The sequence below is a fragment of the Nymphalis io genome, chromosome 12, assembly GCF_905147045.1.
Source record: "Nymphalis io chromosome 12, ilAglIoxx1.1, whole genome shotgun sequence".
Classification (NCBI taxonomy): Eukaryota; Metazoa; Arthropoda; class Insecta; order Lepidoptera; family Nymphalidae; genus Nymphalis; species Nymphalis io.
The window spans coordinates 3,857,656-3,879,231 of NC_065899.1; the positions used below are offsets into that span (position 1 = coordinate 3,857,656).

A 21,576-nucleotide genomic window follows, 5' to 3' on the forward strand; every position below is an offset into this window, starting at 1 on the left:
CAAGTCTGTCTGGGTAGATACCATCAACTCATCAAATATTCTACCGCCGAACAGCAATACTCAGTATTCTGGTGTTTCGGTTGTGAGTGAGCCAGTGAAAGTTCAGGCGAAAGGAACATAACATTTGAATTCCAGAGGTTGGTGGCTCATTGGCTATGTAAGATAATGGTTTTGGACCGCTTACCATCAGGTGGTCCATTCGCCCGCCCACCCACCGATATTATTAAAAAAATAAGACGGGTCAATTGAAATCGATAAGGAAAACTATAACACTATATGTTCGTATTATCTTATAACATAAAAGTCAGAAAACTATCGTTCTCTTCTTTACCGTGATTTTGAAAAAAAAATTTGAAATGTGTCATAAATATATAAATATATAATCACGGTCACATTTTATTTTCTTCGATTGTTTTTCTTTTTATATCACACAATGGTTGTTTCACAATGATGCCCACTAGAAATTAATAATGTGGTCGGAGCTTTATAACGATCGATTGCTTAAGTAACCGCGCGGGTCTAAAATATAATTTCTGAAATTTGATCCAACTGTTGAAACGCCTGGCCACCCATGATCTAAATGGTTCGTTATATACAATTTAAACAATTTTTTTACTAAGGAAAATGTAATAGTTCCTGCATTCTGATTTAAATTATATAAACTTGAATAGTAGACATTTTGCGCGTGACAATACCATCCAAAAAGCGTGATATCGTATACTAAAGTAAAATCTAATTACTGTAATGTTAACGATAAAATAAATACAAGCATCATAACAAATAAGCAGTGCTTTCGAATTTCGCTTTGACACTTCTTTCTTTTCATCGATATTTAATTTGTAGATTAGTTTGTTTAATTTATTTTCTTTTAAATGAAAAATTAATGTCGAATTTAAAGAACAATTCGAATTTTAGCCTATTTTTGGTAAACTTACGAATAATTTTGGCAATTTTTTTAGTCATAAGTTTCTAAAAAAATCAGGCGCCAAAAGCCTAGTCTCCTGATATTCTTTTTTAAAAAAATCAATTGCTTTAGCTTCGGATCTTCGATTCTCCTTCCTGAAATATTGATCATTATTATTCAATAAAAAAGCCAAGATATTAAAACAATAATATAAGTAACAGCGAAACTATTTTACTCACACTGTTTCTGCAGATTCCTTCGCTTCATTCATACGTTGCAAAAATTGCTTTTTTAAACTTGGCTGTATAACGCAAAAAAATACAACTGTTACGACAAACTGTCAATTCAACTGTCATTGTTATTACATAAATAATCAAGTTATGTTTATAATTTTTTTAAATACAAATATTAAAAAAATATACTTAAGATATGTTTTTTTTTTTGAAAAATCCCATGAGGTTAAACGAATTACAGATGTATGGTATGCATATTGTTTTTTTAAGCTTATTGGTTAATATGATGTTTATTACTGTTTCATTCGTTCTTTTATTTATTAACAACTTCCCTATCCATCCCGCAAACACAATAGCTAAAAAATAAGTGAATAAAATGTGACTCACGAAACAGGGAATTTGTTAAAATTACGCCAATATAAAAATGTAAGCATAACTAATACATACGTTGCTGGCACAATATTATTTATCATGCTTAGTAATTTTGTTTCGTATTTAATTGAAATTTGTCGTAGATGCTAAAGTAATTATTAATACAGAAAATGAGACATATAATTCATCAGTAAGTGTTTGTACTTATGTTTGTTATAATCTTACTTATAAAATTAGAATTTGTTATTAAACATACTAAACATATCTACATATATAGAATATTACCTTTTTTATAGATCTTAACCGATGATCGTGGGTTCAAACCCGGGCAAGCACCACTGAATTTTCATGTGCTTAATTTGTGATTATAATTCATTTCGTGCTTGACGGTGAAGGAAAACATCGTGAGGAAACCTGCATGTGTCTAATTTCACTGAAATTCTGCCACATGTGTATTCCACCAACCCGCATTGGAGCAGCGTGGTGGAATAAGCTCCAAACCTTCTCCTCAAAAAGAGGTGCGGAGGTCTTTAGCCCAGCAGTGGGACATTCACAGGCTGTTACGGATAGAGCAGATTTCTTTTGTATAAGTATATACAAATACGTGCATGTTTCTTTCTAACTCAGACATCTAGTTCAGAAGATACAAAAAAGCGTAGGACGTTCAGTATGTATTACCAATGGATATAATACTGACTTGATATGGGCGGAGATAGCTTGACAAGATATATGATTATAAATACTGATGTATAAAGCTAAAAATTTCGTTTGTTTGATGAACGCACCAATCTCAAGATCGACCAGTCCTATATGAATAATATATTTGCGTTTCATAGCTAATTTATTGAGAAAGCTAAAAAACTATATAGCATCACGCATGGTAATGCTGCTGGGGTCGATATTTCACGCGAGTGAAATTGCGCGAAGCGGCTAATGAATCTATATTATCACATTACGAACAAAATTTAAAAAAAAAGAAATATGAATTACCCATTCGTAATATATTAATTAAAAAAAAAAAAAAAAAAAAAAAAAAAAAAAAAAAAAAAAAAAAAAAAAAAAAAAAAAAAAAAGTCGAGATGGCCTAGTGGTAAGAACGCGTGAATCTTAACCGATGAACGTGGGTTCAAACCCGGGCAAGCACCACTGAATTTTCATGTGCTTAATTTCTGTTTATAATTCATCTCGTGCTTTTCGGTGAAGGAAAACATCGTGAGGAAACCTGCATGTGTCTAATTTCATCGAAATTCTGCCACATGTGTATTCCACCAACCCGCATTGGAGCAGCGTGGTGGAATAAGCTCCAAACCTTCTCCTCAAAAAGGGAGAGGAGGCCTTAGCCCAGCAGTGGGACATTTACAGGCTGTTATTGTATTATTGTAATATATTAAGTATATTAATCTTAATGTATACATAAAAGAAACAACATTTACACAGTATCACAACATCTATTTTATTTGTCTTTTAATTGACAATAATTTTATATTAAACATTGAATTTATGAGACCAAGCTTGAAATACGTAACAAACAAAAAATATATTTTTTTTAACTTAGGTGGAACGATGCAAATACAAATTAACAAAAAATGTAACGCAGAATTAAATGTTAAAATTCGAATAGAATTTTCACAAAATTTATTATTATATGTGTTCTACTGAAAGCAGTATAGTAAAATCGCACTAAATTTTTACAATTTGTATTTCCGTTTTAAACAAAGCGTATCTACGCTTTGTTACATAACTCATTTGCACTGCTTTGGTATAACGTCGATACAATAATAGTATTATTATTTTTCATCTACGTTTAAATATGTTTTACGCGACTACATACTAAAGTAGTCCGAATAAACTATAATGCTCTCTTGGAACTACTAGACGATTGAAACGATCATATAAGGGGAAGTTCTTGTATATAAGTTTGATTTTCTGATAAAGAGTTTTGTTTAGTTTTATCTGTTACGTGTGTTTTTCTCGAAGTTATTTTCTAAGATGAAAACAAGATATGGTGAAAAAATAAATTCGTTAAATAGTTTTTGTACTAGAAAGGAGAATATTTGTGGACAATTTGTTTTTATTCAAATATCAAAATATTATGATTTCAACTGACTTCCGACCATAGATTAACGAAGTCAAGAAAATTATGGATGTTAAATTAGGGATTTTTTTTATTTAATAGATACAAATACAAAACGTACCAAGCCGTATTTAATACTTTTTGTTAAAAGACAAATGTGTAATTTTTTGCTTATACTATATACAATGTATCACCAAGTGAAACTTCCCCATGTAATTTGATCGATCGTTTAAGACTAAACAAATTGTTCGAACTATTAATTTTATAATTATACATTTATCGCCTTACTTATAAATGTTGTTTAGTGGGTGTTTATTAAACACTGATTTCTATTTATTTTATCATCAATTTAACATTCGGAAGAAGAGAGCAGAAGACAGTTAAATGAATCAACCTCTAAATGACATTTATAGGTAGACCCGTTAAAGAAATACGTCATTTAAATAAAACTTATTCCAAATTTAAACAGAAAACATAAACAAAACAATCGTTACATTTCAACTTTTCCAAATCCTCATCTACATTCCTCAATTCCTTATTATATATTACAAGTAAATCTTAATACAAAGCTTTAATGTGTCACACACAGCTTATAGATAATAAAAAATAAACTCTTAAAATTATTTATAAAAGCACCAACATTTCGTACAATATCGTGCATCACGTTTTAATATGCAAAATAAACAATACTCAAGTCTTAAGCTAATTAATATAATGATTTTTTTTTTAAATGGTAATTCTATAATGCACCGGACATAACGGAACACACTGGGTGAACTACGTCACAAAGTTTTGTAAAATGCTTAAAAGTCTAATGTCATATTAAAGTTAACTAATCAACGCGGTTTACAGTATTCACTGGGGCGTTAGGCATCTCCACAGAGTGTATATTAGCAACTTTTGTGTTTGGCGTAAATGTTTTATAATTAACTTGTCAACAAATATTAATACAATGTTGTATTCTAGATGAAATTGCAAACACAGAGTTGCCAACTATTCAAATGGAGACGCGCAATAATGTGCAACTAATAAGCTAACTCATATGATTATAAATTAAATAAGGATTCCATATCCGTACTTCCTGTTTCCGTCTAATTTTCAAATTCATCCATACCTTATGCCACACACCGAGAACCCAAGACGTTAGACATCAATATACATTGAATCATTAAATATTACTAGTATAATCGTAAAACATATATAATGGTTAATTACCGTTTCCTACTACACACAACATTTAAAAACTTACCTACATTTGTTCATACTTTTTGGCACATGGTATACAAAAATCACTTATTATCATCATAGATATGTCGGAATACTGATTCGATCATATATTATTTTCGATTATCATATTTAGATTAAATATGACAAATTAGCATGCCAAGAAATATCAACAAGACGAAAAAGTTCAGAATATATCCTAAAATTACAACATTTAAACAACGATAAAGCAGTGGGGACAGCGGCTACGTACTACTTAGGTAAACTACGAAAAATGCAAAGAATATCCATTCAACAGTCCTGCTTCATGTTGCATTTTTTTTAAATATCAATAATTCCCCAATGCTGTTTCGTATAACCATTTAGGGAAACTTCGCGCGACCTCGCTCCTCACAGAAACGTAACTGACAATTACTATTGACATAAGACAATTATACGTCACCGAATTACTTCCGTATTCGCTGTGTATCGAACAATATTTTTTAACGTGACCTCGATACACGGCCAAAACGCGATACCAACAACGTCCGCCCTCCAAATATTTATATTTATAGGCAAGATTTATTTATAGTTATAAAAATGATTTTGATATATCGAATAGGTTTTGTTAGTAACAATGTCGAGGTGAAAATAATATTCTTATAAAAACTGAATCATATAATGAGACAGCGTTTTTAATTTAATAATTTACCCTGAATCCTAATTAACCATACCAATTTTTTTAAAAAATTGTATAAAATTAATGTCTTTGTATATAAACCCGTATAAATTGACAATAATTAAGAAGTATAGTTGGCCAAATAAGCCGTAATTGCCAAAAATCTAAAAAAATATCGAACATCTCTTTTGGACCGCTCTTTTAAAACAAAAACCTTTAGTGAGCTGTTAATATTTTGATACCAGCAACGAGCATTACGCTAATTTGAGTCTTGGACTACATTAAAAATGATTAATTACTGTGTTACAGTCAAAAAAATTTTTTTAATGAATTCTATAAAATAAGTTATATTTTATTTTCAATCACAAATGGATTTAATAATATAGATTTAAATTGAACAAGCATAAGTTTTACTAGTTGTTATACTCTTTTAAAGTAGCATTTATAGTAAATATTGCCAACAACAATAATATTTAGTCATACCATATTTACATAGGTAATATTCATTGCTTGTATCGATTTATAGGTAATGCAAAGGACCTTGGTGCACGAGGGAACTGATTGCATTCAATTTTTAAAAATTTGCCATAACCTCACTATTTACTTTTTTATCTTTCATTCCATAACTCTAAAGATTGACACTTAAATATAGAAGGACACTTCGCAAAATCGACTACGAAACACGTAAGACCGGTTTTTGAAAGACAGGCTATGTTTAAGCTTAATTTTCACGTTTGAAGACTGATACAACAATTAAGTTCGCAAGATAATGACACGCAACGAGCTCAGTTACTAGTCATAGTTCCACGTGTTTTTTAATATGCTACAAAGAAGAATTTAGATATGTACAACTTAATAAGCCTCAAGAATGAGAAACAGTATTTTTTATTTTGATACTAACATTATTTAATATTCCGATTTCATTTTCGTATTTATAGAGGACATACATATTTCGGCAAAACTACGGACGCAATCACCATGTCGAGCATTCCTCGACAAGTGACGGAACACCTACCGTTTAGTAGTATTAGTGTTGAGGTTTTGACTTTCGGTTTCGATTATATAAAAAAATTCGATTAAAGCTGACGATTATCAATATTAAGAGATAAATATAGAGAGAAAATATAGTTTGAGTAAGATAGAAAAGACAAAATAAAATATTTTTTTGAAATCTGGGATCAGGTAAATTGACAGACTATGGAAGTAGCACGTGGAACATTAAATACTCCAAATCCAAGGAAGCATTACTGTTTTCCATCGATATGTTTTAATAATATTAAAAATACGAATCGATGTTTAAAAAACAGATTTCGTTTTAATCGGCGATCAATCGATTTCTCAGTCTTTCAAAAATCGGTCGATCTATAACTAATCTACTTATACGACATCAATCATATTGAATCAAATATTTAATTATTACTAGAAAGCACATAAAAGCAATGTTACCATTTAAGCCTTATTTCTAATTGACAACAGAGTCGAAACAATGCGAACAATGTTATATATGTACGTACGTACGTATCATTTAATCCGTGAAACGTTCCCGATTCGTATAAATCGCATCTTTTAGCAACAAACACATATGTTTATCATACATAAAGTTCAATACGTCAAGTAAACTTGTAACGTAAGCTCCTTAATATTCGTATCTCCTGTCTTTGGATTCGATTTCATTGTATATAAGTAATTCATTCTAGGTTTTTAATCTTAAAGATTTACCACCTGTGCACTACATATGATATTCTCAAATTAAGTGCACTCAGAATTAATCGATTGTCAATCCGTGTTTTTTTTTTTTTTATTATTTAATTATAACAGCATATTTCTTGAAATGCTATATTGAATTTGTGTGCATCATAATGACTGTGCAAAGTGACAGATCCATATTAAAATATGGACCAGGATTAGGAGTACCTAATTTAGTACTGGTGTATTTGGTACCCACGGTATTATCAATGAAATTTTATTTTTAAAATGGCCGATCATCCTGATGTCTCAATCAAGATGTCTGGCTATTTTTAAGATAAAATTTTAACGGCCGTTTATGATTTTCGCATAAGGGCTCCGTATTGTGTATTTACACAATAATTGAGTACCTCAACATACATTTTTATTAGTTCACTAACACAGTCATTCTGATACACACTTAAATTTATACATAATTCTTAGACATTTTTAAATATATCACTAGTGACACTGTATCGTCCATAAGTATAGGAATTAATATTAATGTAGAAATACTTTCAGTGATGAAATCTATGTACAAAAGTTATAAATATATTCGTTTGTAGTGTAAAGTTGTAAGAGAGAAAAAATTACTTGGATCTTTTATCTTACTAAACACTATGTAAGAAATAGAAAAAAAAAATCGAATTTATTTGAATATAGGACGAACTTAAAATTACACTTATCATCGGATATATTTACAAATGAAGGACGTTAAGTTTGAAGGCTGATGATTTGAGGTATGTTAATTGTAAGGAAAATTAATTAATCTTTGTAGTGTATATGACCGAAAATATAATTGTCATCAAATATTATAAGCGGTTATATACGAAACTTTGTACTTAAATTTATTAATGTATCAATTAAATCGAAAGTCTATTTTTTATTTATAATATATTTCGAGCCTATTTTATTTTAATGACTAAAAATTTACAGAGACGCAAATGGCACAACGTGTGAATCTAAAATTAACTTCAAGCTGGCTGATAAATAAAATAAGACCCTGTTTTAATCACAGAAAAACAAACCCTAAGCATTAAACGGAAATCAATAAAATTATCAAAATTGTAATTTGCGCTATATAAAAAACGAAAAAGAAGGACTCATATCTTTTTATAAGAAATTTTATAGTTCAGAATAACCAGCCCTAAGCATTAAACGGAAATCAATAAAATTATCAAAATTGTAATTTGCGCTATATAAAAAACGAAAAAGACGGATTCATATCTTTTTAAGAGAAATTTTAAAGATATTAGCCACACACTGGAACCCGAGACATTTCCGCTTTATCCTATGGGCACGTGGGCCACGAGACATCACATGACATCGTGTTTGTGCGAGAATCTAGAAAAACTCTAGAAACGATTATAAGATTTGTTACAATAATTATTATTTTTAGCTTAAATCTATATACGTATGTATACAATTACCTTGTAGTTGGCAAGTTCCAAGATGGTGTACATTGCTGTGCGTACACTATAGCATATATGAAGCAATTATGTAACTTTTTATTATTTATTACTATTATATTATAACGATAAATATTAAAAAATTATACATTTCATTTACATTCAACTGATATGATAGCTTCTTGTTGGAATTCGTAGAATGTTTGGTTAAATAAAAAAAAAATGTACTTACTTGTATAAATTCGTTGAATAGTTATTAGTTTGTTTTTTTTTTTTTTTTTTTAAATAAATTTAACCGGTAAATAAATTGAGCAAAATAATTATTAATATATAGCAACCTTAATTTGTTACGGTTTTGAGTTTGTGTCGAACTAAGATAGGAAATGCGAAATACTTATTACAACTTACATATTTTTAAAAGAGTTCTAATTAATTATTTACAATGCTAAATTTTAATGAATGATATATTATAGTGATATTAATTCTAAATTTAAATTTTTTGAAATTTTTTTAAATTTTTCGAATCGTCGATTAAAAATGTTACTTTTATATTTAGAATACTGCGTTTTAGTTTGTATAATTTATTTAAAAATTTAATATTTCTGTTATTCAAAATGAAGATATTACGATTGCGTAATATCTTCGCTTAATCAGTCTCAAGATTTTGTTTTATCTCTAGGACCTTGTCCGTGGCGATCGTAAGAAATATCCAAAAATAGATTGTACTACTTACAACAAATCCGTATTACCATTTTACTTATGTTCAAGTAAACGGTAAATTTGTTATAAACGTTTTATAACAAAAATTTTTTTAATCACATCTCGTGTACAGTCACATCGTCCAATTAAGGATTATAAATAAGCTTTCCAAGCTCGGCGAAAACACCTTATAACGTTGAAAAACGTGAATGTAAATTGTTAAAAATTTAACAATATTTAATTATAAATGGTATGGTCTATATACAATGATCTATTTATATAACATTTATCGATAGAACAACTCGAATAAATAAACTAAGTAAGTGGTTTAACGAAACATTTTTGATTCCCTTAAATATAATCCTAAAAAGAAATTAACAATTTAAAAATCTAATTAAACGTAATAAAATCAAATAAAATTCACGTGTAGATCCTTAAAGTCTAACTCTTAGAAACACTATACAAGACAAGTTACGACTAAAGTCACAAGCAAGAGTTCCGTCACAGCACAATTTGAAGACATTCCTTTAACACGTCCAATTGCCGTGGAGAAGTTCTCGGTACAACTAATTTCGTTTTTAATGGCGTAACCATAAATCCACAATGTATTTTTTTAATATACACTATCCAAAATATATATAATGCCTGTAAAAAAACATGGTCGCTCGCGGGCCCGTAATTGAGTCAATATAGACCATTTTGTAGACCTGGAACGTGGGCCACGGGTACATGGGATAGTGTACATAAACAACATTGTTATTGTGACAGGGGTGACCGGGAGGAAATTGAGGAGTCGTCTCGAATTGTCAAATGTCTTGTTGAAATCGCCCGTCTCTGGACGATTTCAACTGATCCTAAGCGATTTGGTAGGATAGCTTGTCGTCCGCGCAGACCTTGGCAGTGAGCAAGCCGGGATTGCGTTCGTAAAAGCTGCAAATAAAAAAAAGCAAATGTAATAAGCTGATATTTTCTTATTATCGTTATAACATAGCGATCGAATAGTTAATACACCATATAATAATGATTGTGTCCAGTGTGATGGTTTATACACCAACCAATGTTGAAACAGTGGTTGAATAAACTCCAAAACATTTTCCGAGAGTAGTTTCCTACGACTTTACTCGGTCATTTAACTTTTATATTTATAATCTGCGGCGTAAGTCAGAACTGAAATTGGCTCGTGATATTGGTTGAAAACAAAACGACTGACAAAGTTTTATGCAATATTTAAAAAAATATAATAATATAATATTTTTCAAAATTGGCCAAAGGTCTTAAACCTTTAAAAAGTTTTTCGAAAACATACAGAAAATTAAAGAAAATTTTGGTAGATAAACGAATACACTATTTTAATTTACATTTTTAATAATATATAGTTACTTTTAATTTCGTACCCGTTATTGAATATTCAAGATGTTCAATTGATTTTATCATTACTCTAGAAACTTCAAGTCTCCCATATAATACGTGAAAACGGTTATAGCGATTTAATAGATAAAAGATTTAATACAACCTCCTTCGTATAACCCTACGACATACAATACATACGCCTAAATAATCGTCGACCTATCGTATTGTTTCTCTTTTAAACCACCAAAGCAAAGCTGTTTTGACAGTACGATCGATAGAAGAACGAATCGATCGTTACTAAAGTAAAATTTAAGTCCAGCAAAGCGAGCGGCTAGCAACTTCATAATATATTCATGGCTATTACACCAGTGTTACTTTGGATTGGTACCTCTTATCGATTTTCACATAGAATTTATTAAAAAAAAAAACATGCGAGCAATATTCGCTTCGACAAATAAAATTAGAAAAACTTACTAGTTATAAAAACAAGAACTTACATGTCTAATCTATTTATTCTGAAGACCGTATGACTAATGAGCTAATTTTAAATACTATCAAAATCGCGACACATAAGACATTAATATTATATGTAGTAAAGTAATGTATTATTTGTTAATTAATAATATTAATAGAGGTGCCCTGGAAGTTAGATATGATCGGAAGCAATCACGGGATACGCTACGGCAATAAGAAGCAGCGCAGCAACCATAAACATCAATATCGCAGTGAATTTAAATACATATAATTTAACGCAGGCGAAGTAGCAGAGCACAGCTGATTTATTTGTTTAATATTTATACTAACAATTTAAAAAATATATATAGGGAAACGTTTTGTTCAAAAAGGTGTATGCAAGCCGTGGGAATGAAACCTATGAAGTGATAACAACGCAATAAACTGCCATTTCAGTTGCTTAGTCCGTCTGGGACTTCGTAACATATATAAAAAATATATTAAAAAAAAGTTTAATAATAATTAAATAAAAAATAGAAAATAGTTTTTATATAGAATATGTTATTGGATAGTTAAATAGTTAGATCAACAACACAGGCCGGGTTATTTTTTTTATATCGATCGACGGCTAGAATTTTAGTAATAATCATTTTAATTTTCATCAATACTTTCCGAGATGTCTTTGAGCAATATTTAGCATTTTTCGAAAAATTTAATGTACGTACGTAATTATTTTTGTTTTCTTAGTTGTAAATACTTTGATTTCACTGGTGATAGAGCTTTGTGCAAGCTCGTCTGCAAAATGTCGTCCAAAACAGCAGTACTTGATATTGTTGTGTTCCGGTTTGAAGGGTGAGTGAGCCAGTGTAATTACAAGCACAAGATATCTTAGTTCCCAAAGTTGGTGGTGCATTGGTGATGTAAGCGATGGTTAACATTTCTTACAATGCCAATGTCTATGGGCGTTGGTGACCACTTACCATCAGGTGGCCCGTATGCTCGTCCGGCTTCCTATTCTATAAAAAAAAAATTTATATAAATCCCAACGGAAAAAAACTAAAAACTTTATGAAATGTTGTAGTAAATATATATAAAGTTCACACATGTTATTTTTTTGTTTTTTTTTTCACACACGGCCATCAGATCCCAAACTAAGCAGAGCTTGTACTATGGAAACCAGACAACTGATATACTACATATACTACTTTTCTTCTGTAAATACATACTTATATAGATAATTACACCCAGACTCACGACAAACAGACATGTTCATGCACACAAATGTCTGTCCTGGGTGGGAATCGAACCCACAACCATCGGCGTGAAAGGCAAGTATCTACCAACCACGCCAACTCGGCTCAACATGTAGCACACGAGCAAATAGAAGTAAACTTATCTAGAAATTAATAAGTTATGAAATTATATTTAACGAATTATATCGCTTATATAAGAGACATGTTGTTTTGATAATAAATACTTTTTTATCAAAGCGCCTTGGTTACAAAAGTTTTTGTACAGAAAACCTTTAGTTTTCAACCAAAATTGTTGGTGACTTTCTGAATTGCAATACACCTGAATAGTTAATCTTAATATTTCATTCAAAACGCACTATGAAGGAATATGTCTGAAACTTTTCGATATAATTTTCGAGTCAGTATTATTAATATAAAAAGTTCGTAGTTCTGAAAGTCTTAAACTTACCTCAAACCTCGTTCCTGGAGCCTCTTCATGACAGCTGGCTTGACTCGTGGTTTGCCGTTGCTGTGCAGACCACGTCCTGTTATGAAGAACAGGGTATGCGATCTAATGCCAGTTCTATCTTGAGTTTCTTTCAATTTTTGGATATGGGTGTCGAGGAACAAATCAAGGGATTCCTTTGCTTCCCCTACTCGAAGGTAATGTAGGTCGATTGTGGCATTATCTGCGCAGTTCGATGCGTGCAGCTATAAAAAAAATGTTATAACTTTACTTTGTTTTGAAATACAAAAGCTTAATTTTAAAATAAAGTTGTTTTTTTTTTTTAAATATACGATCATTCTTCCTATACTTTAGTATTTATAAGCGATGTACAGAAATACATTACAATAAATAGTCCTAACACTTAAAAAAAATGTATTTCCTTTAAGATGAATGCCGAATTGATAAAAATGTCTAAAAGAAAATATTTAATATTACAGATTTCCTTATGAATTACTTTGAGATATAATTATATATTAAAATGGCGGCGCCTAACATGCCTTCTCACTCGCACAACGTAACGGCGGCATACTGCATAAAAATTAAACATTTATTAAAAAAAAAATATATACTGTCTTTGTTAGGTTATATATTTTATTGTAGACTATTAAGTATAAGTTCACGCAAAAGACCGTACAGATAAATCTGTTTGAAAACGTTTTTGCGTTTGTAGTAGTGTAATACACAGCGACTAAAACCGGAATAAGCTAGTTTGCGTTGGCGACCACGTGCTTCGCACTCTGGCAACAGTCGCATATAAGTAGCGTTGGAATTGTCATGCACTTTTGTTTATTATTCTTTTTTTAATAACAAAATTCATTATTTAATTTGGATCATTCGTTGTTGATATTAAAATTGATACTCAAAAGCTGCTCCGGTGTCATAATTATAATCGAGGTAAACCTATGACTTCTAAAACTAAAGATTTTTCGTAAATTTTTTATAAATATTTCTCCAAAAAAGAAACCTAATTTATAATTAAAATAAACCTATAAAAATAAAAAATATTTATTTATTTATATATTTGCTGACCGTACACAACTAAGCCGACTTCGCTGTACTCTCTTAAATACTACTGGTATATCAATGTAATTATTAAACTTACGGATGAAAGTTTTTGTACTTTGACTATATCAATCAGTAACTTTAATGTTTCTACAATGAATAAATTATTTTAAAATAATATTACTGACAACACTGACATTTAAATGAATCAACTGTCATTTAAATGAATTATTGGTAATAAATATTAATTTTATGTATTCGTGTTTATAACTAAGCTTATTTATTATATTTAAACTATATATTACAATCTATTGTATATTTATCATATTGATAATATTTTGAAGAGGTAACATTTCATTTTCCAAATTTACACAATTTTTTTTTTAATTATATAACGATGGTGATCTTTTATATTATAATTTCAACAGAGGATCTATAGTATTTACATGACTATTTACTGATAGCTTGTTACGCCTTTTTAAGCAAACAATACCATAATTGTGGAAGAAAAACCAAAGTAACAGTAACAGCCTGTGAATGTCCCACTGCTAGGCTAAGGCCTCCTCTCCCTTTTTGACGAGAAGGTTTGGAGCTTATTCCAACACGCTGTGGAATACACGTGTGGCAGAATTTTGTGAAATTCGACACATGCAGGTTTCCTCGCGATGTTTTCCTTCACCGTCAAGCACGAGATGAATTAGAAACACAAATTAAGCACATAAAAATTCAGAGGTGCTTGCCCGGGTTTGAACCCACGTTCATCGGTTAAGATTCACGCGTTCTTACCACTGGACCATCTCAGCTAGAAAAACCAAAATATCTACAAAAGTCCTCGGCAGCATATATCTTCATTCTATAGATAAAAAACCATTTTGGGTAGGGGTGAGTGCTAGGTATAAAAATAGTGTACGTCCTTCCTTAGGGTTGCCAGCTTTATTCATACTAAATGTCTTCCACATCGGTTCGGTGGTTTAGTTGTGAAAGCGTAACAGGCAAACGCCGACAGAACTACTTTCACATTTTAATTATTAGCATAGACAACGATAACTTTTATTTATTTATTTGTCATATAATAATATATTCATTTTAACGAACCTTTATCTATATAAATAAAATACATACTTGCATAAGCGTGGCAGCCGCCAAGCTGTTAGCTTGTTCATATTTCTTAGTGTGATACGACGCGTAGTCTGAATAATATGTCGCCACTTGAGTCATTCCTCTTCGTATGTAATCTTGAGCCTTTTGATAGTTTCTAGAAATTAAACCATACGATAATACTACACGACACATAATCTTATCTAACTAATATAATAGATGGGGGGGGGAGTTACCCATTGGTCTATTTTCAAGTAACAAATTAAAACACAACCATAGGATCTAAACATATATATTTGGATAAGATAGGAAGACTGGTCACCTGGTGGTAATACGTCACCAACATAAACATTGGCACTGTAAGGGATATTAACCAACCCTTACGTCACTACCATTGGAAACTAAGAAATGATATCCCTTATACCTAGTTATACTAAGTATCGCAGTTTAGCGGGTGAATATGAGATGAGTGGGTAGTACTTAACATAATGGGCTAGACAAAAAATCTGTATACACATATATACACATTGTATTATACAATATTGTATTATTTACTTTGTGGCAGATTAACGAGAAATTTAGAAAAAAAAACACTAACAGGTTTCGTCTTGCCAAATGATTGTCGGCCTGGTCGCGATACATCTGGACCGTTTCCATATCGACCTTCTCCAGAGTCGGCAGCAGAGGCCATTCGACTTGAGACAGTTCCTGAAATTAATCTCGTATTATATATACGATTGTGACAAGTAGAGTTACCCTACGAATAAGAAAAACGATCTAGAACACGATCATGAAATATCATTAAAATAAAGTATGACTTTAAGTCGGTTTTCAGCAATTCATGAGTGAGATACAAAGTGAGCGCTTCCAGAAGTGCACTATATGAAATGTGTGCTTATTAATTAATTGCATTTCCAAATCTCTAACTAAGGTATATAATACTTAATAATTATATGTGTAATATAGGTTCTAAAATAGTTATTTACGATCATTTAAAAGCTTCATGTACGTTCTAGAATGTTGAATGAATGTTCAAGGTGTAAAAATGAATGTTCTATGTTTCATTTTTACACCTTGATTTGTAATATTTTTCATTCGAGAAATGAAAATATTTCCTAATATAGACAGTACATTAAATTCATGATAATTCAAAGAAATTTTAATGAAAAATTTCAAAGTTTAACAATAAGGTACTGTTGTCGTGTACTGTAGTATATAATTAAATCAAGTATCTCACCTTTTTTTCTTTTTCAAGAATTTTTTCTTGTCTCTCTATTTCCTTCTCCATAACGAATTTACTGATACCATTTTTCTTGTCAAGAATATGATCTCGTCCCGTTGAGATTAAAAGTACCTGATGTATGACAATTTTGTAAATTACATTATTGTTTATGGTTTAGGTTTTAATTATTAATAAAATATCAAAAAATATATTAATACCTCAACAGTGTTTTGAAAATTGTTGTCATGAGCCATAAGCACCTCGGATAGTAAATCATTGGGTAACTCCGGGAACAAATTATACAACTTGTCTCTTGAAAGCCTAGCTGCTAAGTCACCAGGTTCATGGTTACGCCATTCATCTACATCTTTATAATACAACGTAAGTGCAAAATCCATATCCATAATTTCCTTAAAATCCGGTATCTCAGGTTCTCTTCCTTCTCTTAATAACTCTTCTTCTTTTAACAATAACGCCCTAAAATATAAATAAACATTAATTTAACCTATTGAATACGTTAATAGCAATTTTTTTTAAATCATAAATGAAACACAAAATTAAAAGAAATATAAAACCTCGCAAATTCTTCGTCCTGTTTAATCATTAAATCTGTTTGTTTAGAACTTTCTTCGAATTGATACATTAGGGATTCCATCCATAAAGCGTTGATCTCATTCAGAAGCGAAGTACGTATATTAAGTCTAGGCTTTATTGAAGGTGGATATTCCATATCACCGCGCCCAAATAATGCATCCAACTGTTGTATGAACACGTGTCCTACGTTAATATGTATTGTCTCTTCAACGTTACCAAAGTTAACCAGTTCATCTTCAGTAGTGAGTTCTTCTTCACTTGCTTCGCTATCATCGTCTTTATTAGTACAATTATTAATGGCATTGTTTACATTTTCTTCTGATAGTCCTGATGTACTCGGAATAATATTATCATTCACCTGGTTCTCTGTATTATCCGAAGGACTTAGATTTTCTTCGTCATTATTTTCCTCAACAATACATTCACCGCGCCGAATTTTTCTGATTTTTAAGCAATGTTGCGAATAGTGATTGTCTGGTATCACAACATTTTCTTCTATTTGTCGTTTCAATTGTATAGATGCCTCCGATACTACAATTTCTTTTTTACCTTTTTTTGTATTTACAGGTGAAGTAGTCGGAACTGTATTTTGCTCAGGTTCAATTGGTGATGAAGACTCATTACGATCAGGCAAAATTTCGTACGCAGCTAAACATGTGCAGAGAACTTCATTCTCTTCTTCTTCTTCGGTGTCTGAAACGTCGTTAGGATCACGTGTGCTTATTTTTTGATTATCCACACCATCAAGAACAATGTCGACAGCCCAATTAACATCACCGTTACAATTATCAAAAATATGTCGTAAATCGGACCGTGGAATATGTTTAAATAATTTGCGAAATGAACTAAAATGTTTCTCTTCGTTTCCACACCGTGGTACATCACTTAAAATTTGATTATTACTGGTAGAAGTGCTTTTATCGAGCATCCATTTATCTGGAATCTTTGTATTTTTCAATTTCACATAAAATTCATTGATATCTCTCGGAGATGCTGTAATTATTTTGAGAGGATTTTTTAAATCAGAAATTTCAGTATCACCCAATTCAATACAGGTAGAACTTGACTTTTTCTCTACAATTACTTTTGTCTCTTCTGGTAAATGGCTACTTTCACCCCAAGATGGTAGAAACATCGAAATTTTGCTCCAATCTTGACATGGTGACATGGTGCTTGACAATGGTGGTAACAATTTATCTTTTGTCGAAGATTTTGATAAGTTACTTCTTTGAGGTCTCGATTCAGTCAGATTAAGACATTTATTCTCTTTTACTATTATTTTTGAGTTGTCATTCCAGTCTTCACCGTTTTCCCATTCCTCCTCTATTTTTTCTATTTCTTCTAATGATACTTTAATTTCAGTAAAATTAGTATTTTCCAATGAATCTTTTGCATCATTTGTTTCCGTACTTTGAAAATCTGGACTCTTAGTTATGTTAGCTTCAGTCATTTTAGAAGATGATGGTAAGGAAGAGGATGGTAACGTAAGATCAGCAATATCATCTCGATTATTCGGGTTTTTTACAGTTTCTTGTCTTGTATTTTCCGCAATTGTTGTAGGTATATTTTTATCATTTTCAACAGGAAGAGTCGATTTAATTTCTCGAACAATAGGAGGGACAAGTCTTGCAACAGGAGGTTTCATATTAGATTCATAGTAGTATCCAAAATATCTTATCAAAAAGGCACCAGTAACACCATTTTGGTAGGTATCAAGTTTTCTTTGAATAGTATAAATTGGGACATTATGAAGACAATTTCTCTGAAGTTGCTTTGCATTTCTTGCCCAAGATGTATTTGGTTCAACCACTTCAATTATATAACCATTTTTAATGCCTTCATTTACGTAAGATTTCATTTCCCAGAATTCGACATTAGTATTATCAATAATTACCGGGCTGACTCCTTTTAACATACTATTTCTCGCCATTCTCTCGTTTCGTTCATGATATTCTGGAAGTTTGTTTTTGTCAAACACATACAACTTATTCTGCATAAAATAATCATCTGTACTAAAAATGTGAGTAGAATAGTGTTGTTCACTCGGCACAGAGTAAATGGCATCAATAAGATTCCTTGCAAGGTATGTCTTTCCACTGCCGGGTAATCCTCGCATAATGATCAAAATACGTGCACCATCTTTGTGGTATGACAAAATTTGTTTCAATTGGTCTGTCCAAAAATTTTGAGATGTATTATTATTTTTTTTATCTCGTTGTGTAAATGTGTGTGGCTGATGAGGCTGAACCTGCTGGCATTGTTTTCTCGATGCACTAGCATAGGAGGTCGCATCTTGGGTTTTTTTAGGAATATCCACCGTAAAACTCGTATTTGGGGTCTTTGGTTTAGTTGCATTATCTGAATTGTTTGAGGTTACATTTTGTTGATTTATGTTTATTTGATTTGTACAATTTTCTGTTAAAACATTTTCAGTTGTTTCTGTCCTATTTGTTGACTCCAAATTACAATCCATCATATTTATAATGGCATTTGCAGATTGTTCAACTGTTGAAAAATAAAATTATTTTTAATTGAAAAGTTTTTTATTTTGTGCGTGGTTATATTCGTTTATCTGAAATTTATTAAAAAAAAATAAAGAAATCAAAAAAGATAATTTAAAGTAAGTAAAAAAAGGGAATAACAATTGTAGTATCTTTATCAACATTTATGTAGAAAAAATATTTTAAGACAAGTAACAGAAGTAAAGTATGTCATACAGCAAAGCTAAATACAAACAACAAATATTTACCTAATTAAAAACAATCAAGAAAGTGTTCCATTGAGTTAGCTCAAGAATTATTTTTATAAATACAAATATTTAATATATATCTAAAGAAATAATTGCATGTATATTTCTTAATGTTTGACAAGTTTTCATTGATACTGGCATTTATGTTTTATGTAATAGTTTGTATATGATAATAAAAAAAAATTAGAAATGACATTTACAAAAAGATTTGATGTTTTAAAAAAATAATTATTGAGTAAGCAAAGTAATAAAGAATTGTGAGGAAAAACAGAATAATAAACTTTAAATGTTGTACAAACCTACAAAAGCAACCTCAAGTTTATTTATTTCTAATCCTTAAGATAATAAAATAATATTAAAAATAATAATAAAAATTTAGCTATATATTGCATTATTAGGAACGCATTAAATGTTTGTTCACTTTAATTGTTAAATCATTTTGTTAAAACAAAAATTAATGATTTTACTCAACAATAACTCATTTATCATTTATTCAAAGAGATAATTATACAGCCCATGCAGTTTTTAAGTATTATCAGTATATGGCTCCCATCGACCCCAACTTCATTTACTGCAAGAATAGATAACAAGGAGAAGTTCAATAACACAAGTGACACAAAAATGTGCCAAAATTTGTGTGTATAAAATAAACATCCTGTCTATAGACTAAAAAGAACTTGTGACAAGTAATTAAAAACACTAGAATACAATAATTTAATTATATATCACCATCACAATATCATCTGGACAACTCCCACTGCTGAACAAAGGCCACACAAACACAAATAACTAATAAAAACAATAACTAATGGTAAACCAATTTTGTTTCTCAAAAAAAGAATAATGAATATTATGCTGTTCTCAAAAAAAGAAAAATGAATGTTGTTTTTAAGTTTAATTAGTAATTAACTTTTCAGGCTAACTATCTATTAATTAAGCATGCAGTGCTCTATTCGCATACATATTTTATTTTCAACTTAATAAATGTATTAAGATAATGTAACATTATCTAAATAAGTTATTTAAAATAAAAAAAAAATAATTATATGCAATATTTATCATGTCCTAAAATTAAAAACTTTAAATGATTAATTATAACAATAAAACTTCTTAATAAATGCTAAACGTAGTTAATACATTATATATTTATAATTAAATTACTTAAATAAAACACATAAGTATGGACTACATGCAAACAGAAAAAACCACAAAGGCAATGGCTTGCAATTGATGCAACGCACCCCTCAAATCAATACAGCTATCATCCGGGCAAAATGTTATTAAAGGATTATGAACCTTTCTATCAATGATATTCAGTCTTTTACAGAGAGAGCATAGAGTATAATTTGTTGTACCTAGATAATATTGCTATACATAGCATACTATAGACTTCTATAAGCGATAGGAAATAATGGCGCGCAATACATATTGTGTACATGTATATTGACATGCATGTGTGAAAAATCAATAAACAAGATGCACCAAATGAATAGGTGTATTAAACTCTGTAGGCTTATACTTACGATCCCCTCCACAATCTTGAATAATCGCAAACAGACAATCTCTGCTTAGCGCATTACCGAATGTGTTCAAGAGAGTCTCAATAATATTATCATAATTGATGTCTTGATCTTGGTATTCCATGATTTTAGATTACACTGCATGAATTTTATAATCAAACTGACTTTTACAAATGAACACGTTCAACTAAATAGTTACTTATGGTTCAAACAATACAAACATCACTAATAAGCTTATTACGATTATCATAATTTTATTGTTTATAATTTAAAAGGTTGATAATTGTCTCATATATAAACTGGTAAATCACAGGGAATCAAAACGAGTGAAGTACAGTATTACCATTCTATAAAATTGTACAGTTTCTTTTTTTGATTTTTTATTACATAATACGCATTGTTATTTTTTATATAAATTAGTAACAAAATTCAATTTTTTTATGCAAAGGGAAAATTAGTTTCATAATATTTGTATAAAGAAAGCGTTATAAAGCCACAAGTTACACAGTCAGTAGCTAATTACAGTTAAGGCAATTTCTCTTTTAAAACA

The 21,576-nt window shown here is 30.3% G+C and overlaps 1 protein-coding gene across 1 annotated transcript; it reads right to left on the bottom strand.

Annotated features, from left to right (window-relative positions):
* Positions 1 to 7,230: 7,230 nt before the first annotated feature.
* On the bottom strand, positions 7,231 to 21,333 carry LOC126772299 (uncharacterized). Its single transcript, XM_050492591.1, has 8 exons — positions 21,030 to 21,333; positions 16,739 to 19,262; positions 16,382 to 16,640; positions 16,179 to 16,295; positions 15,540 to 15,649; positions 14,966 to 15,098; positions 12,803 to 13,044; positions 7,231 to 10,228 (listed from the first exon to the last, which is right to left on the bottom strand). Exons 1-8 carry the CDS (start codon positions 21,148 to 21,150, stop codon positions 10,153 to 10,155), a joined length of 3,582 nt encoding a protein of 1,193 aa, XP_050348548.1. The 5' UTR covers positions 21,151 to 21,333; the 3' UTR covers positions 7,231 to 10,152.
* Positions 21,334 to 21,576: the final 243 nt, after the last annotated feature.

Bases quoted from the DNA above. Each gene is read 5' to 3' on its own strand.
- LOC126772299 (XM_050492591.1), bottom strand. From the start codon at position 21,150: ATGGAATACCAAGATCAAGACATCAATTATGATAATATTATTGAGACT. The intron at 15,099-15,539 runs GTTAGTGTTTTT...TTTAATTTCTAG, and splicing joins CATTTGGCAAGACGAAACCT to AAACTATCAAAAGGCTCAAG. The intron at 13,045-14,965 runs GTATGTATTTTA...TTTTTTTTATAG, and splicing joins CGGCTGCCACGCTTATGCAA to CTGCACGCATCGAACTGCGC.